Here is a 26,869-nt window from a genome sequence, read left to right on the forward strand (position 1 = left end):
GATGAACCTAACAAACAAGGATGCTGCTTGGCAGGAACCAAAGGTCTCTGAGCATCCAACATTTCATTGCTTGTGAAGAAGCAATCATTAGAAGGCCATATTTTTAATGCCGCTTTAATGTGTGACGCTAAGTATCTTTTGACCAAAAAATTTCACCCTAAACAAAAGATTAAGGTATCTTTCAGAATTGGTGTTACTTTCAGCTAGGAAGAAGCTGTGTAGGAGAGTGAAGTCGTTCAATTCTTATGAACTCCACCAACAACATACACAGTCACTCTTCATCAATGTCAGTCAACACCAGTAATATGAGGGAGTCATTGGTCAAGTAGCTACCATGCTTGAGGTATATATTTGTTACTTAATTGCCATGATTGAGGTAACTAATTGTCAGCTTCCACCATTTTCTGGCCAACCTCTCATAATTATGAAGGATTTTACATCCAAACGAGGCTTCTCAATACTAATTAATAATTATGCTTCTCAAAAACATGAGGATTTAGAATTCAAGCTTTTTGAAAAATTATGAGGTTCGTATACACATTAATTAAATAATTTTGAATATCTTCAGACTTCTAAGGAAAATGTTTGCAGAAAAAGGCTGAAAATCATGCTAAGCTTACCAAAGCAGTATCTCGAAGCATTTGGCTAATTTTGGAAACATTTGAGAAGGGACCAAAGGGATGACACCCTGTTGCCCATAACCAATTCAAAACTGGTCTTTGATGGATATGGGAGGCTTTTTCATATGGGGCAGTCAATCCACCAACTGCTGACGCTAATCCAGCTATAATATGGCGTTGTGAAAGCATTGGTGCAGCATATCTTCTCTTTGTTTCTGACACATAACTATAAAGAAACAACAATATATTGTCAGTTGCTCAAATCTCAGCGAAGCTTTCACATCATGAAAAAAACTAAAATTCAGAGCATATGGATCGTCTATATGATTAATAATTCCCGACTCTACAAAATTTAATATATGTCCAGGATTAATAAATGCACAACCCCTAGTCTTGCCATGCAACCATGGAAGAATGTATTCAACCGTGGATGAATGTGGCAAACAAAGCGAACTAGTGGATTCCCATTGCAGATATAAATACCAATTGCAACAATGGGTCTTAATAGTTTTGAGTGCATTGGAAAAAAGTAGTCAATAAGCTTTGACAAGGCAAAACAACAAAGAAGCAAACACCAAAAAACATATAGAAACATATGGCACCAGCAAAAACTAGCATCAATATACAGTTAATGCAGGATGTATTAAGTAATATTGCAGACATTGAGAGTACAAAGCTCTGTTGATTACAAACTACAATAAAATAAACACGTGACAAGCTGAAACATTACAAGTAAAATACAGTTCATCTTAACTAAGAGTAGAAAAGCAGAGATCTTAATTTGATAACTATTATCAAGGACCCACCTTAAAGGAAATTCATTATTCTCATGTTGAAGAACTATGACAGCATCATTGCTTGTCCAGACTTGTGTTTCTCCTTCCATTAATAATTCTTGGTCCATGCCAGCTAGCGATAGGACAAAACTGTAACAACAAATACAGAGCTAAACCAAGTCATTCACATGAAATGTCAATGCTTTAATGGCATGCATAAATATCCATAAGTTTCACAGTTAGAATTGAACACAGATTGAGAAATGCAAGCCTGTCATCAGCATACTCAATAGATTATATTGTCAAAATCATAACAGAAAAAAAGTTACCTTAAATATAAGGCCCAAAGAATAATGACCACTGAAAGATTACTGCATACAATTTAAGTTCCAAGCAAGAGATCAATGAGAAGGGTGTTAGATTATTACCTTATTCCTGCTCATTCGGTAAATGAAGAATGCATTTTCAGCTATGTTCTGAATTCAGGTTCAAGTTTGGCAGTTTAGCAACAACAAAAATTGGTTTCAGTATGACTGAGTTGGGCCAGATATAAATACATGGACTTATAAGTTTTAGTGTTTTAAAGATTTTCTGGTTATAAGTTTTGGGGGTTTTAATGCTTCCTTGTTTTAGGATTCTAGTGTTTTGGAAGCTAAGGTGCTTTTGGTTTCATCTTTTTGGAGTCTAGGGTTCTTGTTTGCAAGATTTTGAGGTTTAGGGCAATGGTGTTTTGTTTTGTTTTAGGTTTTCAAACTTTTGTTTTTTAAAGTTTTCGGATTAGAGTGTTTGAGATTTAGATATTATATTTCCATAACCATTGTATTGTCTCCTAATTTACCACCTTAACTCAAATCAATGGTATTAAAGACTATTTATATATACGTTAGATATACTGTGTTAAGATATCACAAACATGAATTTGAGATGTAAGCTTCCTGTGATTAAGCAAATGATATATTTTTAGAGAGAGAGCTGTTGTAAAATTTAAGATATCAAAAAAATGGATTTGACTATATGGATTTGTCATATTATCTTCCTGTTAGGTACAAGTTGTCACAAACGGGTACATACGATTCAAAAAAAGATATACATATATATATAGAGAGAGGGGAGGGGGGGGGGGGGGAGGGGGGTGGGTGTTGGGAGGGTACTATGTGAGATTTTCCAACCACTGCCCCGCTGCAAATGGGGAAGCCCTCTTTTGGATTTGGCAGTAGTAGTAGTATTAGGTGGTCTTGGTGACAATTTTCAAGTTCCCAAATCTTGGAGATGAGTTTGATCAACTTTGACTCATTGAGTACTCAAGTCAATCAGAGATAAGGGTAAGAGCTAGGCCATGTTAAACAAGTATATGAGGTTGAAATCAAGAAATTTGTGATGATGTTTGTAATGTTCTCATTATAAAATAAATTGTTTTTTCAAACTATTGTAATAGGCCGATTGATTTAATGTATATCGGACCCATTTTTACTTTGTTTCCATAGTTTGTGTCACCATCAGCTAACTTTGTACACCTTCGGAAGTTTTCCCGAAAGGTATTTAGGCACAGAATGAAGATTGTAGTTAGTATGCAATTTGGATTATTTTCATTGTACTGCGAATTCCTATTGGGATTCTCTGTTGTTCGCCATTTCGGAAGTGAAAGATCTTCCCTATTTGGTCATCTCGGTTTTAGTGGGAATCAACGCTCACCCTATTCCGTCGCCTGTAATACTTCGCTCCCATCTGGCAAATCGAAGCACCATCTTTTTGACGTGTTTTTTTTTTGAAGGATTATCTGTATTCGAGTATTTATTATTTGGTATCTAGATTCCATAAAATTTGTGTTTTTGAATGAACAGGAGTATTCTCACCGTAGGGCTCATATATCCATCCGTACCACTTCTTGTCCTTGTATGTACTACTCCTTTCGTGGTCGTACAGCCTTCACCTTCCCCCACTACCTTCGTACATTCTTCCCGTTGTCACTCAGTCCAATGTACAGCCTCTCGTATGGCCAACTTAACCTCACACCATACACCCTCCCCTCTTTCTTCACCGTACACCACCCCTGACCACCATACGGTCATCTCTGGCCTCTGTACATTCACCTTGGATTACCATACGACACTCAATAATCTCCATACGGCCTTTTAATCATGTCCCCTGCAATCCTCCTTCGTGCGGCCATAAGAGTAGCTTTCGTACGGCCACTATCCCCACACTGTACGGCTATAACAATAGCCCCATACGGCCACTATCCCCACACCGTACGGTCCTCATTCTAGGCGCTCGTACGACCATCTAGTTGGTTGACACCAGACCTCAATATGTGGGAACATTACAATGGTATCAGAGCTTCAATCCTGCCAGCCTATGGACAGTGAATGAGAGTTTATAGCTGGAAGAGAAGGACACATTTCGCTGATAGAATGGCTGTCGAACTAGAACCGACAGCTGCCGAACTCATGGCACTACTGAGAGAACTTGCAAAGAATCAGGCATAGATCACTGATACTCAGTGGCTCATGGAAGAGACTCTCAAGAAGTTGGCAACTAATAAAATATCCGAAGAACATAATGGTCATAGCACGGACTCGGTGTCAGGTAAATAAAACCATCATCCAGCACACTCTCGACCTTCCATGTCATCTTTTCAGGCACCACACAACCAACTTTTGAAGAGACGCAAGAACAACTAAGAGAAGACTAGAAAAATAGAATTTTGAGGAGGATATATCCTACAAAGATTACGTGGATCTAAGAATGAGATATTCAGCAGGTGGAAACCAAGGATACTTTAACAATGATCTCAAAAGAAAGTTGAGTAAATCTATCTCCATTTGACGGATCCAGATCCATATCTGCCCAAGCATGGGTAATGAAGGCCGATACCTACTTCCAGTTGAATCCTACGCCAAAAGAAGCAATCAAATATTGTAGTGCTGCACTTGGAGGGAGTTGCGCATGAATGGTGGCATCACAACACCATCACACTGGGGCATGATCAAATAACTACTTATGCGGAATTCACTGAGAGATTGATAGAGAGATTTGATGGTAAAGATCCGGAACTCAATTTCAAAGAATTGGCACAACTAAGACAAACTAGATCGATTGTCGACTAGTACATTGCGGAATTTCAGAAACTCTCTGTTTTGGTCACGAACATTTCGGAAACGAGACAGAGAGTGCTCTTCATGGATGAACTGACAGAACCACTAGAAGGTTGGGTAAAAGGGTTCAATCTTGTCACCCTGTCAAAGGCTATTAAGAAGGCATGAAGCAAGGCATCATCCTTGATGTCATCCTCTCGAAGTTACTTACACCATAAACCACTGGCGTTTCCAAGGGACAAAGATAACAAACGTCCACCCAGGAAGCCGTCATTGGACAAAGCTATCAGACAGGAACTCCGAAGAAAGAAATTATGTTTCAACTGCAAGGGACTGTGGGAACCTGGTCACAGATGCCTCGAAAAAGGAAAGATACACTACATTGAGGTCATGTCCGATGATGAGGATGAACAAGAGGAAACGCTTGTCGAAGACCACCCACATCACGATGACACCAACATGGTCAATCTGAACCGTACATAAAGAATTGCAATTTTGGTACAGCACAGAGTAACTATTGCCCTAGCTAGTAGCCTGAGGTGCACAATTTTTCGTGTACGGGGTACCATTCAGGGACAAAGGGTTATGGTGATGTTAGATAATGGAGCTACTCTAAATTTCATAAACTCATCTCTGGTGAAGCGAAGAGGTCTACCTACGGAGACACATGCAAGATTTCAGGTCAAGGTTGCCAGAGGGACTCTTCTGCCCTGCACACACCTTGTTCCTCAACTAAGTATCACAATGGTGAATCACACAGTAACTGAGGATTTCTTCATAGTGGACCTCAATGACATGGAGGTTATTCTAGGCATACAATGATGGAGACACTTGATGAATACACTTAGAGTTTCAAACAAATGGATTTCACTTTCATTGTTGATGGAAAGAAGGTTGCTCTTCGTGGAATGGCAAATGAGGGTCCAAAGGAAGTTACTACGCATCGGATGGAGGCAATTTTTCGGCATGATGATGTTGTGTAGGCTGCACATTGTTTTGTCTCGACAGAACCTATAAAGGGGCAACAAACACCTCCACAGGATGATGATCTCTAGGATATTTTGAGTAAACATGGTAAAGTTTTCATTGACATTCCTCCTGGCATACCGCCTCATCGAGGGTTTGAACATAGAATCGAGTTGGAAGCAAGGGCCAAGCCAGTCATAACCACACTGTACCGCCATCCCAAGAAGTTCAAAGATGAGATTGAAAAGACAATTCAGGAACAGCTAGAGAAAGGATGTATCCGTCCTAGTTCTAGCCCTTTTGCATCATCTATGGTATTGGTCAAAAAAAAGGATGGGACGATGAGCATATGTGTGGACTACTGGGTGTTGAACAAAAAAGCAATAAAGAATAGATATCCCATTCTAAGGATAGATGAGTTGCTGGATGAATTGCATGGCGCGGTCTATTTTTCGAAAATAGATTTCCATTCCGGATACCATCAGATCCGCATGAGGAAGACATAGAAAAGACAGCTTTCCGTTGCCACTACAGACATTATGAGTTTTTGGTTATGCCATTCGCATTAACAAATGCACCTGCTACATTCCAATCATGCATGAACCGCAACTTCAACAAACAATTGCGTAAGTACTTATTGGTATTTTTTGATGATCTTATTTATAGCAGGACAAGGGAGGAGCACCTGAAACATCTGAATGAAGTCCTAAAGATCTTGGAGGAGCAATCTTTGTTCACCAAGCAATCCAAATGTGAATTCGGCATGACAGAAATATTGTACCTGGGGCATGTTGTTAGTAAATGCGGAGTTCAAGTGCATCAAGAGAAGATTCAAGCTATCCTTGATTGGCCTCCCCCAAAATCACTCACAGATTTGCGAGCATTTTTTGGGCTATGCAATTATTACCAGAGGTTCGTTGAAGGATTCTCTCAGCTCAGCGTACCTTTGACGGATCGGACAAAGAAGGGTCTTCCTAGTGGAACAAAAAGGCACAACTCACTTTTGATAAACTGAAAGAGGCAATGGGCACTTGTCCTGTACTACTACTTGCATTACCTGACTTCACTCGACCATTCATTTTGGAGTGCGACACGTCCGGAGAAGGCATTGGCGCAGTACTGATGCAAGATAGACACCCCATAGCTTATGAGAGCAGGAAGCTTATGCAAACAAAATGCCTCTATTCCATCTATGACAAAGAGATGTTGGCCATCGTACATGCACTAACCAAGTTCCGACAGTATCTAGTAGGTGCCAAGTTTGTCATCCGCACGAATCACAATAGTTTGAGATATTTTCTGGAGCAACGGGATTTGAATGAGAGGCAACAGAAATGGGTAAGCAAAGTTCAAGCCTTTGATTTTGACATTGAATATGTAAAAGGAAAGAACAATGTGGTTGCAGATGCTTTGTCTAGAAAGCCCGTCATCTACTTACTAACCCAGATTTCAGCCGATTAGAAAGCACAATTATTGGTAGAATAAACCAAAAACACATTTGCCTGCGAGCTAATGGATGGCATCGCTAAGAATGATAGACACAAAGTAGTAGATGATATCATTTACTATAAGAGTCGGATATTCCTAGAGCCTAAATCTAAATTGAAGCAGAAAACCCTGAACGAGGTACACGACTCACCCTTGGCAGGACACCCGGGTTTCCTCAAAACGTACATAAGTCTACGGTAGAGGTTTTCATGGAAAGGATTAAAAGGGAACATGTTGCAGTATGTAAGAGAGTGTGCAGTCTGCTAGCAGAACAAATCCAAACATACTCTACCTGCCGGGTTACTACAATCGTTGCCAATTCCAAAACATAAGTGGGAAAATATCTCCATGGATTTCATAACGGGGCTTCCCAAGGTGAATGGAAAGGATTGTATCTTCGTGGTGGTTAATAGGTTGACAAAGTATGCACATTTCTTCACCATCCCCTTAGAACTTTAGGCCGCACAAGTTGCCGAGCTATTTTTTAGAGAAGTCTTTCATCTACATGGGTTACCCCGAAACATTGTCAGTGATCGAGATGGGCAATTCATCAGTATCTTCTGGACAGAACTGTTTCGAATGGAAGGGACAAAATTGTCACCAAGTACTAGTTACCACCCGCAGACAGAGGAAGAAATGGAGATTGTGAACAAATGGCTCAAAGGTTACCTTCGAAACTTCGTTTCGGCACAACAACGAGCATGGGTCAAATGGCTACATCTAAGGGAATATTGCTACAATACCACATACCACATGTCCATCAGAATGGCACCATTCAAAGCTCTGTACGGGTACAAAACCCTTTCCTTCATCGACACAGTTCTGGGTGATAGTCATGCACCAAGGGTGAGGGAATGGCTTCAAGAGGGACAGGACATACTGAGATGCTTGAAGGAAAACCTACAATGGGCACAAAATCAACAGAAGATGTACGCCAATAGACACAGAATGGAGAGGTGTTTCAAAGTAGGGGATTTGGTCTATCTCCGGCTCCAGCCACATTGACAATCCTCATTGAAGGAAAAGGGAAAAGAAAAATTGAAGCCACGACTTTATGGCCCCTATCATGTAGTTCGTCGCGTTGGTGAAGTCATGTATGAGCTAGAACTTCCAAAGGGAAGCCATATTCATAACGTCTTCCATGTTTCACGCCTGAAGGCTGTAGGGCAAAATGTCACAGTAGCCACAGATCTTCCACCACTCAATGAAGAAGGAAAGCTCATATTAAAACTAGCCGAGATCATCGAAGTACGTGAGAAGACTCTGCGGAGCCACACAGTGAAGAAATATCTGGTGCATTGGAAACACTTTCCATTGGACGATGCGAGTGGGAGGGCGAGCACATTCTCCAGCACCCGGCATTGCATTTGCTTGAAGTCAAGCAAAATTTGGGACGAGAGGACTGTAATGTTCCCGTTATAAAATAAATTGATTTTTTTAAACTATTGTAACGAGCTGATTGATTTAATGTATCTTGGACCCATTTTTATTTTGTTTCCGTAGTTTGTGTCACTGTCGGCTAACTTTGTACACCCTCGGAAGTTTTCCCAAAGGGTAATTAAGCATGGCATGAAGATTGTAGTTAGTATGCAATTTGGATTATTTTCTCTCTACTGTGAATTCCTATTAAGATTCTCTGTTGTTCGCCATTTCGGAAGTGAAAGATCTTCCCTATTTGGTCATCTCGATTTCGATGGGAATCAACCCTCACCCTATACCGTCCATTGTAACACTTCGCTCGGATCTACCAAATCAGAGCACCATCTTTTTGGCATGTGTATTTTTTTTGAAGGAATTATCTGTATTCTAGTATTTATTATTTGGTATCTGGATTCCATAAAATCTATGTGTTTGTGAATGAATAGGAGCATTCTCACCATAGGGCTCATATATTCATCCGTACCACTTCTTGTCCTTGTCCGTGCTACTCCTTCCGTGGCCATACAACCTTCATCTTCCCCCACTACCTCTATACATTCCTCCTGTCGTCACTTAGTCCAACGTACAACCCATCGTATGGCCAACTCAACCTTACATCGTACACCCTCCCCTCTCTCTTCACCATACAACAGCCCTGACCACTGTACGGTCATCTCTGGCCTCCATGCATTCACCTTTGATTACCATACGATACTCAGTAATCTCTGTACAACCTTCTAATCATGTCCCCTGCCATCCTCCTCCATACAACCATAAGAGTAGCTTCCGTATGGCCACTATCCCCACACCGTACAGCTATAACAGCAGCCCTGTACGGCCACTATCCTTACACCGTATGGTCCTCATTCTAGGCGCTTGTACGGCCATCTAGTTGGTTGACACCAGACCCCAGTACGTGGGAATATTACAAAGTTAGAATCTTTTGAAAAACTTGTCTTATATAGTCAAGAAAGTTGTGGAAGATAACACTAATGGAGATATATTAATTTCTGAAATTCAGATGAGTCTGAAAAATTTTAGAATCTCCCAAAATCTTAAAATCTCCTATTTATATCTCCAATGAGCCTAAAACCACTCTCAAACATCCTGACGGTATTTATATAAATATAACTTAAAATAAATTAACTATTATATTACATATAAATGAGTTGGCCCTCTAAAATGAAGGCCTTTCAGCTGGGCATTTTGCATGTAATCAATTGTTTTATGAATAAAGAAGTTGTGATGTGGTATCAAATCTTGCACTATTGTTGTTTGTTGTTGTGTTTCCACTGTGTGGTTATTTGCTACGGGTTTGGACATCTCCTTTGGGGATTCTCCTACCTTGCACTGTGTCAACAACAAACTCTACTTTTATTCGTCTTTTGTCATCATTTTTATTTTTAACTAGATTGGGCATGATTATTGAATTTTAGGTTTAGTTAGAAGTTTTACATTTTGAGATTATTTAGGTTTAGGTTTAGTTAATAGTTTCTAACTTTTATTATTATGTGTTATTATATTCATTTATTATAGTTATTAATTTTATATTATTTATCGTATATTGAAACATATCAATCCTATATTTTGTTTTTAAATTTTTACTAAATTACTTTTTTTATAGATTTAGTTCTTCTTTATTTAATAATACATAAAGATTAAATATGTCTTATTTTGTATGGTTGTTAATTAACTTTTTATTATTTATTACATTAATTTTTTTGTTTTTAATTGGTTCACAAAAAAATTTTAAGTGACTATTATACTTTTATTTTATGATTTTTATATTATAATAGCTTGGTAGTTTTATTTTGTATTCAAAATCTAATTTTGTGTTTAAAATAAATATTTCTTTCTTTCTTTTTAAGTCTAATAAAATTATTTATTGTGAAGTCAATTACAATAGAATTTAATATTAATTTAGTTTTCATCATAGAGTTTACTATTATACTTTTTTTAATGATTTTAAACTATTATACTTCAGTAGATTTTTTTTTAATTAGTATGTGTCGAAAAAAATTATTATTTTATTTTTTTAAGTTTAATAAATTTTAGTGTTTAGTTCATTAAAATAAAATTTATTATTTATTTATTTACATTATAGAATTTAAAATAACTATTCATATATTTAGGTTAAATGTATTTAAAATAAAAATTGAATGATCTAAAATAAAAATATCAATTTCCTTTTTCATCATGCAGGTCAAAAATATCAAAATCGTAAGTATGGAAATATGTGACAAAATATGGTTCTAAACTTTATTGTACTAAATGTATAAAAAAATTATTTACAAGAAGTTCAACAAGCAAAAGAAACCATTTGCTTGGTATCGGTTGGGACTAGGAGGAGGTGTTAGAGCATGTACACAAGTGACTGGGGAATTGAAAAGTTCTTTGCATGAAACTCATAATAATAAATAGCATATACTTCTTCTTTTTTAAATCACGTGGCAAATTTAATGTCGATTTTTTTTAGATTTTTTTGACTTGTCAAATAATGGCTTAGCTCACCACCATTATCAAATCTAATACATTTTAGTCTTTTACCAGTCTCATTCTCAACGAAGCTTCTCCATTTTTTAAAAGTTTCAAATACATCAATTTTTTGTCTAAGAAAATAAATCCCTAGTTTCCTAGTTGCATCATCAATTAATGAACCATGATACAAAGAGCCACCAAGAGAAGATACCTAAGATGATGCCCATACATCTATATACACGATCTCTAATTTCTCATTTTATTTTTCTTTCCCAGTCTTCACAAAACCCTCTCTTTGGTTTTCCATACAAACAACTTACACCAAAATCTATATTGACACATTTTAGACCTATTAAAACTTTCTTTGAATGAATTAATTCCGTACCTTTTTCACTCATGGCTAAGTCTATTGTATTATAGTGTTGTTTTGGAATCTACAACGACTTTGATGTTCTTTTTGCTCAATACTAGCAACTGTTTCTGAACATTAACTTTTCTCTATAACAATTAAAGTAGAGGGAATATTATGACTTGTACAAATATTTAAGGTGCCTACTTTCACACCTTTGCTACTACTAATGAACCTTTTGAAATCTTCCAATTTTTATCACTAAAAGTAACTAGGCAACCCTCATCACCCAATTGCCCTGCTAAAATTAAATTTTTACTCAGCCTTAGAACATGTCTTACCTCTTGTAGTAGCCAATGATTCTCATTCTGCAACTTAATCTTAATTCTTCCATTTTCAACAATCTGACAAGGTTCATTATCTCCCAAATAAACAAGCCCAAAATCCCCTTGGACATAATAAAGAGAATAACTTCTATGGGGTACAATATGTAATGAAGCCCTTGAATCTAAAGCCCATGAATCATCAACATTTTCTATAAAAGAAGCAAAGCATCCTCTTCGAATTTATTACTTACCATATTTGCCTCCTTGTTTCCTTTGTGTTTGTCTCCTTATTGTTCTTTTGAGACCAACAATCTTTATTTCTATGCCCTGGTTTCCACAATACCAACAATCTCTCAATTCTTTGGATCGAGACATCGTACCCTTTAATTTTCTTTATGATTTCCATAATTGTTTCCTCTCTCATTTGATCTTCTTCTACTTTGCATGTAATAACCCTCCTCTAATCTGCCCTCAAAAATGCTAATGAAAGCTCAAGGAATTTCATCAAACAATTCACATGCAAGAGACGTATGACTGATATAGTATTTCAACTAGCTTCAAATGACTTTTTCTTCAATTTGCATCAATGAGAATCTTGTGCTAGAAGACTACAATGGACTACACAATGACCTAACATGAGTGTGCTACTAATTTTGACAATATTCAATGCATATATATGATCTAAGCATGAGAAATGAACACCTACAGCCAACTGGCACTTTTACAAACAGTTGGTATGCAAACTAACTAGCTGATAAATAATGATATTAAATTGCTTAAATGACACCAGCAACTATTATCTTCTTAATTGCAATGAAAATTACAATGCTCATGAAATATGGCCAAGACTTTGGCATTCACATGGATTACAAAATGATAATGCTGGTATAATGCACACTTACAACTGAAAGCTTATAACACCCTAAAAAACAATACTAACAAAAGAACCTGGTTATAGATGGCTGTAATAATTTCCTTCTATGCTGCCCCTTCTGCTTTGTTTTTTTCGAACTACTTTTCCAGCTTGCTTTTTTCGGTTCTGCATTTTCGGACTACTTTTTCGTACCCGCTTTTTTCAACCTGCTTTTTCGGTTCTGCTTTTTTCGGACTGCTTTTTCGTACCCACTTTTTCAGCCTGCTTTTTCGATTCCACTTTTTTCGGACTGTTTTTTCGTACCCGCTTTTTTAGCCTGCTTTTTCAGTTCCACTTTTTCGGACTGCTACTATGTTGAATCTCAAGACCATATCTTTCAATGGCATCAAGATTTCCAGCTTGAAGGGATTTCGTCCTTCAAACTATTGAGACATAATCTCCAAGAAATTCCCCAATTTTTTTTGATATTTCCAAGCATGAATAAATGAGAGCTATCCTCCTTTTAATCCCTTCCTCACTTGCTCCACGCTTCCGTCTTGCCAATGTGGGATAATACATAAGTTTTAATATTACTTTTTTTTTTCCTTTTACAAAGTCCATGTATGTACTCAAAAGGGGAACTCTTGATTTTTTTTATAAAGTGACTTTATAAAATATTTTATAATTCAAGTCACTTTATTAAATTAATTAAATATAAAGTTACCTTTTAATATTTATTTATTTGATAACTTTATAAATAATTAATTTAATACCACTTATTTATTTAATTAAAATAATTAATTAGTCATCCTCAAAAAATATTCATTATTTTGGACAACCTAATTAATTAAATTAATTAAATCAAATTGCCTCCAAAATGGGGACATGATAGTCCGCCTTTCCTAAAATTGCTTGTCCCCAAGCAATGGCTGAACAATAAACCAATCAATCCGCCTGGATCCATAATGTAGTCATGAACTATACCACTGTTAACTAACATAGGCTCCTGCAATATCCTCTGCAATATAACGAAGAGGAATCCATAATCAAACTAATAATTACAACTCAACCAAACTCCAAAATCACAACTGCCACAGACAGAAACCCACGAGACACAACCTCTTAGAACATCAGAACCCAAGTAAAGTGGGCAAATCAAGCTGCCAACATAGTAAATACCATCAACGCATCCCACTGGCCTATACAGAATGTATAATCCAACTCTGCAACAATGGTGAACGCTCCCGAATGAAACTGCACCAAGTATGGAGAATCCACACACTGCATAACTCCTGCAGTCAACACAACTCTACAGATCACCGGCCACTGTCTCATAACCATAACTCCCATGCACCGCTGATGGTGAAAAGACATCACAAGATAAACAACAAGAAATGGAACCCAAACCAAATTTGCCTGCCATCAATTCCTCAACACAAGGATCAAATGCTAACTGATGTACATACCTTGTAGTATAATGCTGATAAAAAGAACCAACCTCAGTCAACAGCTCACCATGAACAAGTGATACAACCCACTGTGACTGATCACTAGTTAAGTCAGGAGATGTCATAGCCAAAGACGTAGAATCAATAAAAACAACCGCTGAAGCATCACTCCCAAACTCCTGCTCTAAGTCATGTATTATCAAGCTGTCAACCGCAAAACCTATCGCCATGTCATGCCCATCACAACTCTCGTCCTGTGGCGTCAAACCATCCCATAACTAATGACAAGCACTAGGAATCAAAGTATATCTCTGTATCATCATCTCATCAACATGGTCATCGAAGGTAAATTGATGAGCATACCTCACAGTGTAATGCCGATAGAATGCGCCAATCTTAGTCAGTGGCTCAGACTGCAACCCAGATGAAACTAACTGCAATCGATCACTAACCAAGCTGGAACTGACTACTAACTCCGAAGATATCGCCAAGGGAGTAGTATCACTAGCAGGAACCATGCCAACTGCCGACTCACCAACATCACAAATGATCTTTGATACAACATCTCTAGTCTCCGTGCCATCAGTACTAGAGGCCACCACCATGTCAGGCATACCACAACAATCTGCTACAACACCCAACTCAACTGAACCTGACTCTAGTGAGAATGAACCCGATATGCCAATGTTAGTATCAAGGATGGATGCATCCCCATCTCCACTGTCTCTGACAATCTCGACCATGCACATCCTCGGATCACCAGACACCACAACTTGTGACTGTACAGAATCTGGTAAAGACTGCAGTTGCTCTAACTCCATGGTCACCTTAGCCAAATGAAACTGTGACTCCTCGAAAGCCAACTGTGTACTCTCAAGAATCTTAGAAGTCACCTCGAGCTGCTGAGTAAGCTCACGCACCTCATCTTCCTTGGCCAATAATGCTTTGTATGTTGTACTCCCCCACTCCATAAGATAATCTCTGTCGGCTACCAACTGCATATAATTCTGTCTCAGAATCCAAATAGCCTCCCATAAAGAGTGGATCTCCGTCAAGGAAAGATAACTGCCTCCCTGCTCATTACTAGTAGGAGAACCCCATCCATAAACTGCTAACAACTGACGAGTAGCATCGAAATGCTCGCAAACGATAGCAATGTCTCACTCACTAACTCTCAGCTGACTAGACACATGATTGTGCTGGCTGGTCAAACTCCTATACTCTACCCCTAGTACACTGTCCAAAGGAGTAACCTCATAATAGCTATCATCTGTAATACTGCCATCCAAATTCTGCAGTCCAACTGCTGAACTTGTATCATCAAACGGAGTGACTGAAGCATCAACATAAACCTCTTATCAAAGGAAACTGTTGAGGAGACTAAGTCCTCAAAACTGTCCACAACATCCCCCTGGGTGTCATCTATAATAATCAGATCCTGGGACTCTTCTGTAAACTTTGTCATATCTGAGAGATCATCAACCCATTCCAACAAGAATGGTCGATTGGATACATGAAAAATGCCCAACAAAGGTGTGTAAAAACTAATTCCAGCATCAAACAAGCTGCTGGCATGGAATAGAACTACACCTGGCAAACTACTAATCAAGTCAATGATGGTGCAACAGATACTACTACCAAAGAATGATAAATATCTCCGGTCCAAATGATCCCAAGTACTAAGATAAGGATCCCAACATCTAATCCATGAACGGAAACCAACTGGCAATTCAAGTAAACTTCTCACCTGAGTAATGTGAACAATACCAACTGACTTCACGAACCTGTCTACAGTCTCTAAATCTGGAGTGTGAATGCTAGACGTACTCATATCATCATCAACATGTGACCCGACTGTAAAAGGAAACTAAGTCCCTGCTATATGCCCTAACTCTCGAACTGAACTCACCTCAAGACAATGCTCATCCACATGTCTCTCAGAATCCTGGAGAGCCAACTTCATTGCCTCCATGCCTTCCTTGATCTGTTGTAAGTCGTCACAAGAAGAACCTGTTGTGACTCCTTTCTGTCTCTCTTGCAGTTGAATCATCCAAATGTGATTCTTAATCAATCCATGTATCCTATCATGATGGGATAAAGCCATGACAATATTCTTGTCCCTTGTCTTCAGCTGGCTTGCCAAACCAAGTAAAGAGCTACTAGCCTCTATCTCATGTGAAGAAGCATCCAACTGTGCCTGATACTCACTTTCTGCAAAGTCCTGAATGCTCACTTTCTGATCAACTGCACTATCCTCAAACATGACAATATCCTCAATTGCTGTAACTTCATCTAGGCCAACTGTACTGAATCACTATCTGTGTCAATCACACAATCCGGTGTGCCTGTGATATCACCTTCTGATGCAACTGGCTCAACCTGCACAACATCTGTAACCCTTGCTCCCTGTGAAGATGATGCAGATAAACCATTACCTGAAGATGTGCTAATGTCTCCCTGTATCGAATCAGCATGTCTGTTAAACTCCTCATACAAGTTTCTACCTGTCATAGGGAAGGTACGATCCTTAGGCCTATCAAAACATTGAATCAGTCCCTCCTTAAACTCCACATATAAGGTAATGTGTGCATGACCCATAGTGACCATACCATGATGCCACCACTCGTGTGCTAACCCATCTAGGTGAATTGCTGCATACTTAATAGCTTCTTCCTCAGGTATAGGGTTCATTTGAAAGTATGTGTCAAGCCTTTGAACCCAAGCTCTTGCTGTAGACTTCCTCGAGCCATCATAATATGGTAACTGAAGTTTCCCTACTTTCTTCCGTAGCTCATAGCTCTGGTTCCTGTCATGTCCACGCGGCATATGCTTCATCCGCACATCTATATACTCCCTAAAGGTAATTGCAGCAATAAAATTGAGACCTTCGGCTTCCCAACCTCTCCTCAACTGGTCCTGTATATCAGTGATCTGGGGCTCTGGTACGGGCTGCTCTGCGGCTCTAGGAGGAAATGTGGGAATCATGGGCCTTGAACTCACTGTCCTAGCTTGCTGGGGTGCATGACCGAAATTGTTCCCAACTTGTTCGCCTCCATTATGTGTCCCATCTTGATTATTACCACTCTGGTTATTACCATTTTGATTATTTCCTCCACCCACATTAGCATTCAACCCCATTTGACAAGCCATCATCTGCATCATAAGCTCAAATCTCTGACTCTGTTCCTGTGCTCTTTGCTCTGTTGATCGCTGTCCCTGTGCTAAGGTGTCTAATAATTGTAAGAATCTTTCCTTTCCCTGATCTGGACCGGCATTCATTTTGTCAAACATTTTTCTCTCTATCTGGCTATTTCAAATTCCCTATATGACCTCCACAGGATGGCAGGACTTATAGCTCTGATACCAATATAATAACCCTCCTCTAATCTGCCCTCAAAAATGCTAATGAAAGCTCAAGGAGTTTCATCAAACAATTCACATGCAAGGGACGTATGACTGATATAGTATTTCAACTAGCTTCAAATGACTTTTTCAATTTGCATCAATGAGAATCTTGTGCTAGAAGACTACAATGGACTACACAATGACCTAACATGAGTGTGCTACTAATTTTGACAATATTCAATGCATATATATGATCTAAGCATGAGAAATGAACACCTGCAGCCAACTGGCATTTTTACAAACAGTTGGTATGCAAACTAACTAGCTGATAAATAATGATATTAAAGTGCTTAAATGACACCAGCAACTATTATCTTCTTAATTGCAATGAAAATTACAATGCTCATGAAATATGGCCAAGACTTTGGCATTCACATAGATTACAAAATGATAATGCTGGTATAATGCACACTTACAACTGAAAGCTTATAACACCTTAAAAAACAATACTAACAAAAGAACCTGGTTGTAGATGGCTGTAATAATTTCCTTCTATGCTGCCCTTTCTGCTTTGGTTTTTTCTAACTGCTTTTTCGGCTTGCTTTTTTTGGTTCTGCTTTTTCGGACTGCTTTTTCGTACCCGCTTTTTTCAACCTGCTTTTTCGGTTTCACTTTTTTCGGACTGCTTTTTCGTACCCTCTTTTTCAGCCTACTTTTTTGGTTCCGCTTTTTACGGACTGCTTTTTCGTACCCACTTTTTTAGCTTGCTTTTTTGGTTCCGCTTTTTTGGACTGCTACTATGTTGAATCTCAAGACCATATCTTTCAATGGCTTCAAGATTTCCAGCTTGAAGGGATTTCGTCCTTCAAACTATTGAGACATAATCTCCAGGAAATTCTCCAATTTTCTTTGATATTTCCAAGCATGAATAAATGAGAGCTATCCTCCTTCTTTTAATCCCTTCCTCACTTGCTCCACGCTTCCGTCTTGCCAATGTGGGATAATACATGAGTTTTAATATTACTTCTTTTTTTCCTTTTACAAAGTCCATGTATGTACTCAAAAGGGAAACTCTTGATTTTTTTTATAAAGTGACTTTATAAAATATTTTATAATTCAAGTCACTTTATTAAATTAATTAAATATAAAGTTACCTTTTAATATTTATTTATTTGATAACTTTATAAATAATTAACTTAATACAACTTATTTATTTAATTAAAATAATTAATTAGTCATCCTCATAAAATATTCATTATTTTGTACAACCTAATTAATTAAATTAATTAAATCAAATTGCCTCCAAAATGGGGACATGACATTGCACATTCAAGACACTTATCATACCCTTTAATTTTATTTATGATTTTTATAATTGTTTCCTCTCTCATTTGATCTTCCTCTACTTTGTGCATTCAAGACACTTCTTGATGAAGATCCACCTGAGCTTTTTCTACGAATTCCTCACTCAAAATAACACAAACAACATCATTAAATTTTAGGATATTTGAACCAGAAACAGAGTTACTAAAAGTCATTCCAAAGTTATTACAATTTTCAGCCAAAGAACACAAAATCAAGAGAACTCTAATTTCTTCATCACAAATAACATTTACGAAAGATAATTGACTATAACCATATTAAACTTATTTAAATGACCAGCAACAGACCCACCGTCTACCGTCTTCATATTAAATAAATGTTTCATGATAAATACCATGTTTGTGTTAAGTTTAATAACCTGATAATCTCTAGGTTTGAAAGTGCAAACCACACTTGCTCTTCTAAGTCCTAAGAATCTATGTATGGCCTTATGTATGTATTCCTACAGCTCTCTTCTAGCCGGCAACTTTCCAGAATTAATTATGATATTAAACAAGTGAAACTAACACAATGTGTTAGTCACTAACTAATATTGGATTAGTTTGCATATCACCAGCTTTAGGAGGAGTCATACAAGACGACTTAGGGAAGAGACATGCTCCTTAAGGGTCATGTCTCCTAGTCTAGATACTTTGAGGGATAGTAGGACACACAAACAATTCAGTCTACTCCTGCAAGCATCAATATCCAGCAATTGAAAGATCAGAGATATTCTCAGTCAATATCATATCAAAGTAGATAATTCCTTCTTGCATCGGTATTAGAGAAGTACATAAGTTCTGATCAGAAATATAGGTGTCAACTTCCTCAATATTCAGATTATTAGAAGACCATTCTCAGCAATCAAGGACTGAAATAGAAGTTTGATTAAAAAGATATAGAATTTGCAGAATATTTACATGGTATTAGAGCTCTAGTAGTCGAACCTAGGCTCTGCTAAATTCAATTATCAAACTCCATATATATCTAGCAACTATCTTTGATCTTCAATGGCATACACAATTAGACCCGAGGACAAGTTTGATGGGAAAGAACACTTTGATGCCTGGAAAGTCAGAGTCATGATAATTCTTGAAGAGAACGATGTAAAACAACTTGTTGATGGAGCATCCAAACAACCTCCAGTTGAACCTCACAATTCTATCTGGAGCAGAGGAAATAGAAAAGCTATTCAAAACATTTTAGATGGAGTAAAAAATGATATCGTACCTATGCTTACAAAACATCAAACTGCCTTTGATATGATGAATGCATTACGAAATGCATATGAAGTAAACAATGCAACTAGGGTTCTCATACTGAAAAGGCAACTTTATCACATTCAGATAAAGAGAGGAGAATCGATAAATTCTTACTTCCTAAGAGTTGTCGGCATTAGAGATGAACTATCAAGTATAGGAACCACTATTAGTGACACAGAATTAACACTTATGGCTATAGATGGATTGCCAGATTCATGGGAGACATTTGCACAAGGAATCAGTGCTAGAGATAATCTTTTGGACTTTAACAGACTCAAGAACGATTGTCTTCAAGAGGAATCCAGAAAACTAAAGAAAGGAGGGAAACCAAAAACAAAAGATGAAGAACTTCATGTTCTTAATACAAACTCCTATAGGGGCAAGAAGAAGAATTTCAAGAAGAAAAAGGAAAATCAAAAGAATGGAAATCCCAAGAAAGATCTATCTAAATAAAGTGTTTCAAATGTGAAAAATTTGGACACTACAGATCTAATTGTCCTGAAAATTCCAAACAACAAGAAAACTGTACAAATGTTATTAGGGAAGAAGATACTTGTGATCCTGAGAACCGTGTTTTGTATTCCTCACTATCAAATGAAATTTCAAATAAAGAATGGGCTATTGATGGTGGGTCTTCTAGACATATAATGGGATACAAAGAAACACTAGACTCTTTATCAGAGAAGGTTAACGGTGAAGTTACCATTGGTGATAATTCAGCACATTCCGTTGAAGGAATTGGAAATTGTAATTTGAAACTAAAATCAGGAAATACTCTTCTTCTTAAAGGTGTACTCTATGTACCAGGAATTAAAAGAAACCTAATCTCAATTATCACACTTGAAGATGATGGGCATAATATTGCATCTGTGGATGGCAAAGTATTAACATGGGCAAAGAACTCCTCCATCAAGAAAGCGAAGTTAATTGGTCAGAGAAAAGGATATTTGTATTAATTGAATACAAAATCTAGTCGACCTATTCAAGCCTTAGTTCATGAAGCCACAGATATAAATGAAATATGGCACAGAAGATTTGGACATCCAAATTTCAAAACTCTATCAACTATAGAGAAGATGGTTAATGGATTACCTAAACTTAATAAAGACCACTCAAGTATTTGCAAAGGGTGTGCTCTGGGTAAGAACACCAGAAGTCCTTTTCATGATAGTACTAGAAAAACAAGTAATGTACTAAAATTAATTCATTCAGATTTATGTGAACCTATGTTTGTTCCTTCTCTTGGAGGATTCTGGTATTATATCTTGTTCATAGATGACTTCTCTAGGAAAACATGGATTTACTTTTTAAAATGCAAAGAATCAGAAGAAACCCTAAAGAGATTTAAAGAATTCAAAACATTAACTGCAAACTTTTCAGGGCATAAAATTAAAACCCTTAGAACTGATAACGAAGGAGAATATACCTCAAACCTATTTAAAAGGTTTTGTAAAGAATCACGGATTAAGAGGGAGTACACTATTCCTTATAATCCAGAACAAAACGAGGTAGCAGAAAGAAAGAATAGGACAATTATAGAAACTGCTAGAGCCATGATTTTTTATCAAAATTTGGAATATTATCTTCAGGCAGAAGCCTCTTGTACTGTTGAATATATTCAAAACAGAAGTCCTCACTCCTAACTTGGAGATAAAACTCCTGAAGAAGTATTTACTAAGGTTAAACCCAATATAAGTCATCTTAGAATTTTTGGATGCCTTGTATATATCCATGTTCCAAAAGAAAAGAGAACCAAGTTAGAACACTTTGGGAGGAAAGGGATTTTTCTAGGATATAGTGAAACATCTAAGGCATATAGGATTTTCATACTTGGACAGAAAAGTATTGAACTTAGTAGGGTTGTAATCTTTGAAGAAGATCTTGCATTCAAAAGAGCCATAAGTTCTGATGAACCTTAAAGGGAGAACTTAGAAGAAATCGAAAATGAAATTCAAAATATGAACCTTGAAGAGAATTCAAAAAAAAGACCACTTTGGGCCATTAAAATAGTTGAAGCAGCTCAAAATTTTGTTGCACCTTCTGGAACAGTCAAAGAAAGCAAAAGACCTAAACGATTCCTTAGTTATACAACAAACATGAGTGATTTATCCAAAACAGAACTAACCAATCCTTCTGATGCCATTAAACATACAGCTTGGAAAGAAGCTATCACAGAAGAATACCAATCTATTATGAAAAATGGTGTTTGGGAAATTGTTCCAAGACCTAAAGGAAAATCTGTTGTTTCTTCCAAGTGGATATTTAAAATAAAGCATGCTGTTGATAGTAGTATTGAGAAGTATAGAGCCAAATTTGTAGCCAAAGGATTTTCTCAAAAAGAAGGGATTGATTATGAAGAAACCTTTGCTCGTGTTGTCAGATATACCTCCACAAGAGCAATCTTAGCAATTGCCACATCAAAGGGGTGGAAGGTACATCAGATGGCTGTAAAAATAGCATTCCTAAATGGAAAATTTCAAAAGAAGTATATTTGGAGCAACCTGAAGGATTTGAAACTCATAATCGTAACGCTTTTGTTTGCAGGCTCAAGAAAGCTCTCTATAGGTTTAAACAGGCTCCCAAGGCCTAGTATGAATTGATAAGTATCTCACCGGCTTAGGATTCTCCAAGAATGAAGCCGATCCCAATTTATATTATAAAAGAGATAAAAATGATATGGTAATTCTGATACTATATGTTGATGATTTACTAATAACAAGTGATGATCATCTCATAGATCAGTGCAAGAAAGATCTAACTAAAGAATTCGAAATGAAAGATTTGGGACTCCTCCATTACTTCCTAGGAATGGAAGTACGGCAAAATTCTGACAATATCATACTTAATCGAGGGAAGTATACATCAAACATTTTAAAGACATTTGGAATGTGGAATTGCAAACCTATGTCTTCTCCAATGGAGACTAATCTACATAAACTTAAGGAAGCAGCAGCAGAATCACCTTCCATAGATTATACTCTCTACAGATAGATGATTGGGTCCCTTATGTACTTAGTAAATACGAGACCAGATATTTGCTATGTAGTTAATGCCTTAAATCAGTTTATGTGTGAACCAAAGGAGATTCACCTAGTTGTAGTTAAACACATTATGGGATACTTACAAGGCACTCTTAATTTTGGACTCAAATACAAGAAAGTTGTCTTAGACTTACATGGATTCACTAATTCAGATTGGGGTGGAAGTGTTAAAGACAGGAAAAGTACTTCAGGATGCTGCTTCAGTTTAGGATAAGGGATGATATCTTGGATATGTAGAAAGCAGTCTTCAGTAGCTCAGAGCTCCACAAAAACCGAATACATTGCAGCAGCAATGGCCTCTCGAGAAGCAGTTTGGCTAACAAAGGTACTTGTGGGATTACTTGGGCAAGCGATGAATCCTACGATTATGCATTGTGATAATCAGAGTTCCATCAAGCTTTCAGTGAATCCAGTTTTTCATGACAGATCCAAACATATTGAATTTTTTTACCATTATGTAAGAGATATGGTAGATAAGAATTCTATAAAATTGGAATACATTTGCGCTACAAATCAGATAGCAGATATACTCACCAAACCTCTATCTAGAGTGAAGATAGAAAACTTCAGGAGGAGACTTGGTATGGTTGAGTTGTAATCCATTTGTAATCTTTAAATTTTAATAAAATAATTTTGTCAGGCTATTGACTATTATGGACTCCACCATTGTATTCATTATTTAAGAGGTGATGATCTCTGAGATAATGAACACTTGTATGGAAGACATTATAAGAGGTGAGGATCTCTAGATAATGTGCTAAATAGTAGAGTTCTACTGTAAGATCTAGATGAGTGTAAGATCATATTGTGATGTAGACATTGTTATGTCTATAAGTCACAATTTGGATAAAGGAAGAATTTTAGTATTCTCCGAGTTTATCCTGTATTATGGTAGATCTTAAACTCAGGATCATATTGTGATATAGCAATACCAAGTTCTATGAGTCACAACTTGGATAATTGAAGAAAGTGGATGACCCTTTTGATTTATCCTGTAACTTATAACTAGTAGCAGTGATTTGTCATATCACAGATTTAGTGATATGACATTGTATTATGTGTTCTATGATTTCACATACTAAGAAGATTCAGACAGATATAGAGTATTAATTCTTGCTTATTCATCTATATAGATGTTGCTAGACATGATATCTCTCTGTGTGATTATCAAGTTAAGAGGAAGTGTCAAGTTTCATAACCTGATAATCTCTAGGTCTGAAAGTGCAGACCACACTTGCTCTTTTAAGTCCTAAGTATCTACGTATGGCCATACGTATGTATTCCTACCTCTCTTCTAGGTGGCGACTTTCCAGGATTAATTATGATATTAAACAAGTGAAACTAACACAATGTGTTAGTCACTGACTAATATTGGATTAGTTTGCACATCGCCGGCTTTAGGAGGAGTCATACAAGCTGACTTAGGGAAGAGACATGCTCCTTAAGGGTCATGTCTCCTAGTCTAGATACTTAGGGATAATGGTGTAGTTTTGAAGGACACACAAACAATTCAGTCTGCTCCTCCAAGCATCAATATCCAGCAATTTATAGATCAGAGATATTCTCAGTCAATATCATATCAAAATAGATTATTCCTTCTTGCATCAAGATTAGAGAAGTACATAAGTTCTGATCAGAAATATAGGTGTGAACTTACTCAATATTCAAATTATTAGAAGACCATTCTTAGCAATCAAGGACTGAAATAGAAGTCTGAATAAAAGGATACAGAATTTGCAAAATATTTACAGTTTGAAGTGGAAAGCTTTTCATACAACTTCACTTAGGGTTTTCATCAACTCTTCAATCGTCGTCACTTTTGTAATATTAAAAGCCACCAATTGTGTCAAGCATAAACGAATACTTCCAAGTGTCTTTCCCTTGAAGATCTCTCAATCCTCATTTGACATATTACACTATTTCTTGAATTTTCCTCCAAATGGCCACCATAAATCCTTCTGATAGCGATAGTCCATTTGCAATTTTCATAACTGGAAGTTTTGCCCATTAAACTTCTCAACCGTCAACTTACTCTCAACTACTATTACTCCCACTCAACCGTGAGACTTTCCTACAGAAGATAACTGAAATGACTTGGCTCTGATACCACTTGTTAGCATTAGTTAGACGAAAAATAATAGTTACATGCAAATGTAAGCAATATCATAAAGGAATAAAGCACACATAAACGAATAGAAAACACAAAGATTTAACATGGTTCACCCAGTTCTTGGGCTTCATCCACCAAAAGTCCAATATTATTAATCAGTGATTCAACCTAATTACAATATGCAGCCCTTGCAACTCAATACCACTGCAAGAAGCTACTAAATCATCATCCTAAAAAATCCTCAACCCTAAGCCATTTTGTACAAGCCTAGTGTTGGTTACAAAATTAGGGCTAGAATATGTTGTCAAATAAAAAAAATAACTCGCAACACCTTTTATAGTAATAAGCTATTTTTGGCTCTCCCCTAGTATCCCACAAGGGGAACTGCTCCTTGACCCCATCATGGGGAAACTGCCCCTTAATCCCCATAGAAAATCTCTAGGGGGAAACTGCATCGAAGGAAGTGTGGAGAAATAACCTCCAGCTCTAATTAGGCTCAACATAACAATACAAGGAGTATCTGTAAGACTTCCAGAGAGGAAGCCATTAAGACATCATCTGCAAAAAGCAATATAGAAACCAAAACTTGGTGTAAGGAGCATCCATCACTGGAAATGTAATACGGTTAAAGAAATTCTTGTAACTCATCAAGTTCAAGCCTAAACAAAGTGGGCGACAAGGGGAAACCCTTCCTAATGGTGCTACGAATGGTGTTCGACGTCCATTTAGGGGTTTTGATGCGACCAACCACCATCCCATTGAGTCTCATGATGCTCATCAAGAGAGCTTCTAAAATACCAAAGCCATTATCTCTAAAAGAGGGTTGTCCTAGGGACTAAGTAAAACGCATTGCAAAAGCCCACAAAGAAGCAATAAAACTTAGAGGACCAATGGTGCACTTCCTCAATAATAGCCCTATAGCCTAAATATGTCTCTAATCTATCTCTTCAAAAAGAATATTGTGTAAGATTGAAGCGTACGGTTTAGAGGAAGTATGCCCACCCTAATGGTCATGTAATTGTTGGGATCTGAACCTGGCTCAGCCTTATGAATTAGATGGACAATATGATAGTGCCTTCAAACATTGTGAAAAAAGATTATCGGTTTGTCATGGTTTGCTCCCATTTGGATGTACACATAAAATGTTGTATTACGGTTTCCACGTAAAATATCGTATTATTGTGGTCTTATGTGCATGATTTTTGAAATTAGTGACTAATGTTATTAAAACTATGACTTAAAATGTACAAATTGGCAAAATATGTTGTTATACTGATTCTCCCCACTTCCTTTAGTATAATTGTGTGCTGTTCCACTTACCAACCCTTGTCTTGTAAATTTCTGATTCTATTTCATTATCATCACAAAGCGACTGAAACTGTTCTTCAGAGGGAATATGCATTTTTGAAAAGTTAAGACAATTCCTATATACTAGTCAAATGTTGTAACTAGCGGGGTGGCTGAAAAAGACCAGACCCAAATCATCTTATAATCTTGCCCATTTTTTGTCCAAATTGTTTCACAAGTCTTAAAGTGTCTCACAAGATCCTCGAATCCATTCCCCGTAAACTTCGTCAATGTTTGATTTTCTACATTAGGGCCTTCCATCAATTTGTTTTGACACAAACATAGAGCTTGGAAATTTCTGGGTAAAGGTTTTTCATTCAGACATTCTGACGCCTCTCTCCCACTCTTGACCACATAAGAATCCTCTACTCTTCCCTTTGCTTCAATATTCTGCATACTTATTTCCTTCAAAATTATTTTATTCCCAGTTGGCTTGACTTGTTTTACATTAGTTGACAACCTTATGATGCCTCCAAAGCTACTCTTGTGAATTTCCGTATAATTCCATCTGTCAAATTTCTTGTTTAGACAGGGTTGTCTTGATTTTGTTTACTAGGTCAAAAAGATCAACCCATGTTTCAAGT

The 26,869-nt window shown here is 37.1% G+C and overlaps 1 protein-coding gene across 1 annotated transcript in view; it reads right to left on the reverse strand.

Annotated features, from left to right (window-relative positions):
- The window catches only part of LOC149547559 (uncharacterized), a 213,696-nt gene that overhangs the window by 32,472 nt on the left and 154,355 nt on the right, over window positions 1-26,869 (reverse strand). The window contains exons 11-12 of the mRNA XM_089791709.1: window positions 1,427-1,546; window positions 621-846 (exon numbers count right to left, since the gene is read on the reverse strand). Coding sequence (XP_089647835.1) covers window positions 621-846; window positions 1,427-1,546 — 346 coding nt within the window. The remainder of the gene's footprint in view (window positions 1-620; window positions 847-1,426; window positions 1,547-26,869) is intronic.

This window comes from Cupressus sempervirens, chromosome 7 (genome assembly GCF_028749045.1).
Source record: "Cupressus sempervirens isolate cs-2001-9-10 chromosome 7, ASM2874904v1, whole genome shotgun sequence".
NCBI lineage: Eukaryota > Viridiplantae > Streptophyta > Pinopsida > Cupressales > Cupressaceae > Cupressus > Cupressus sempervirens.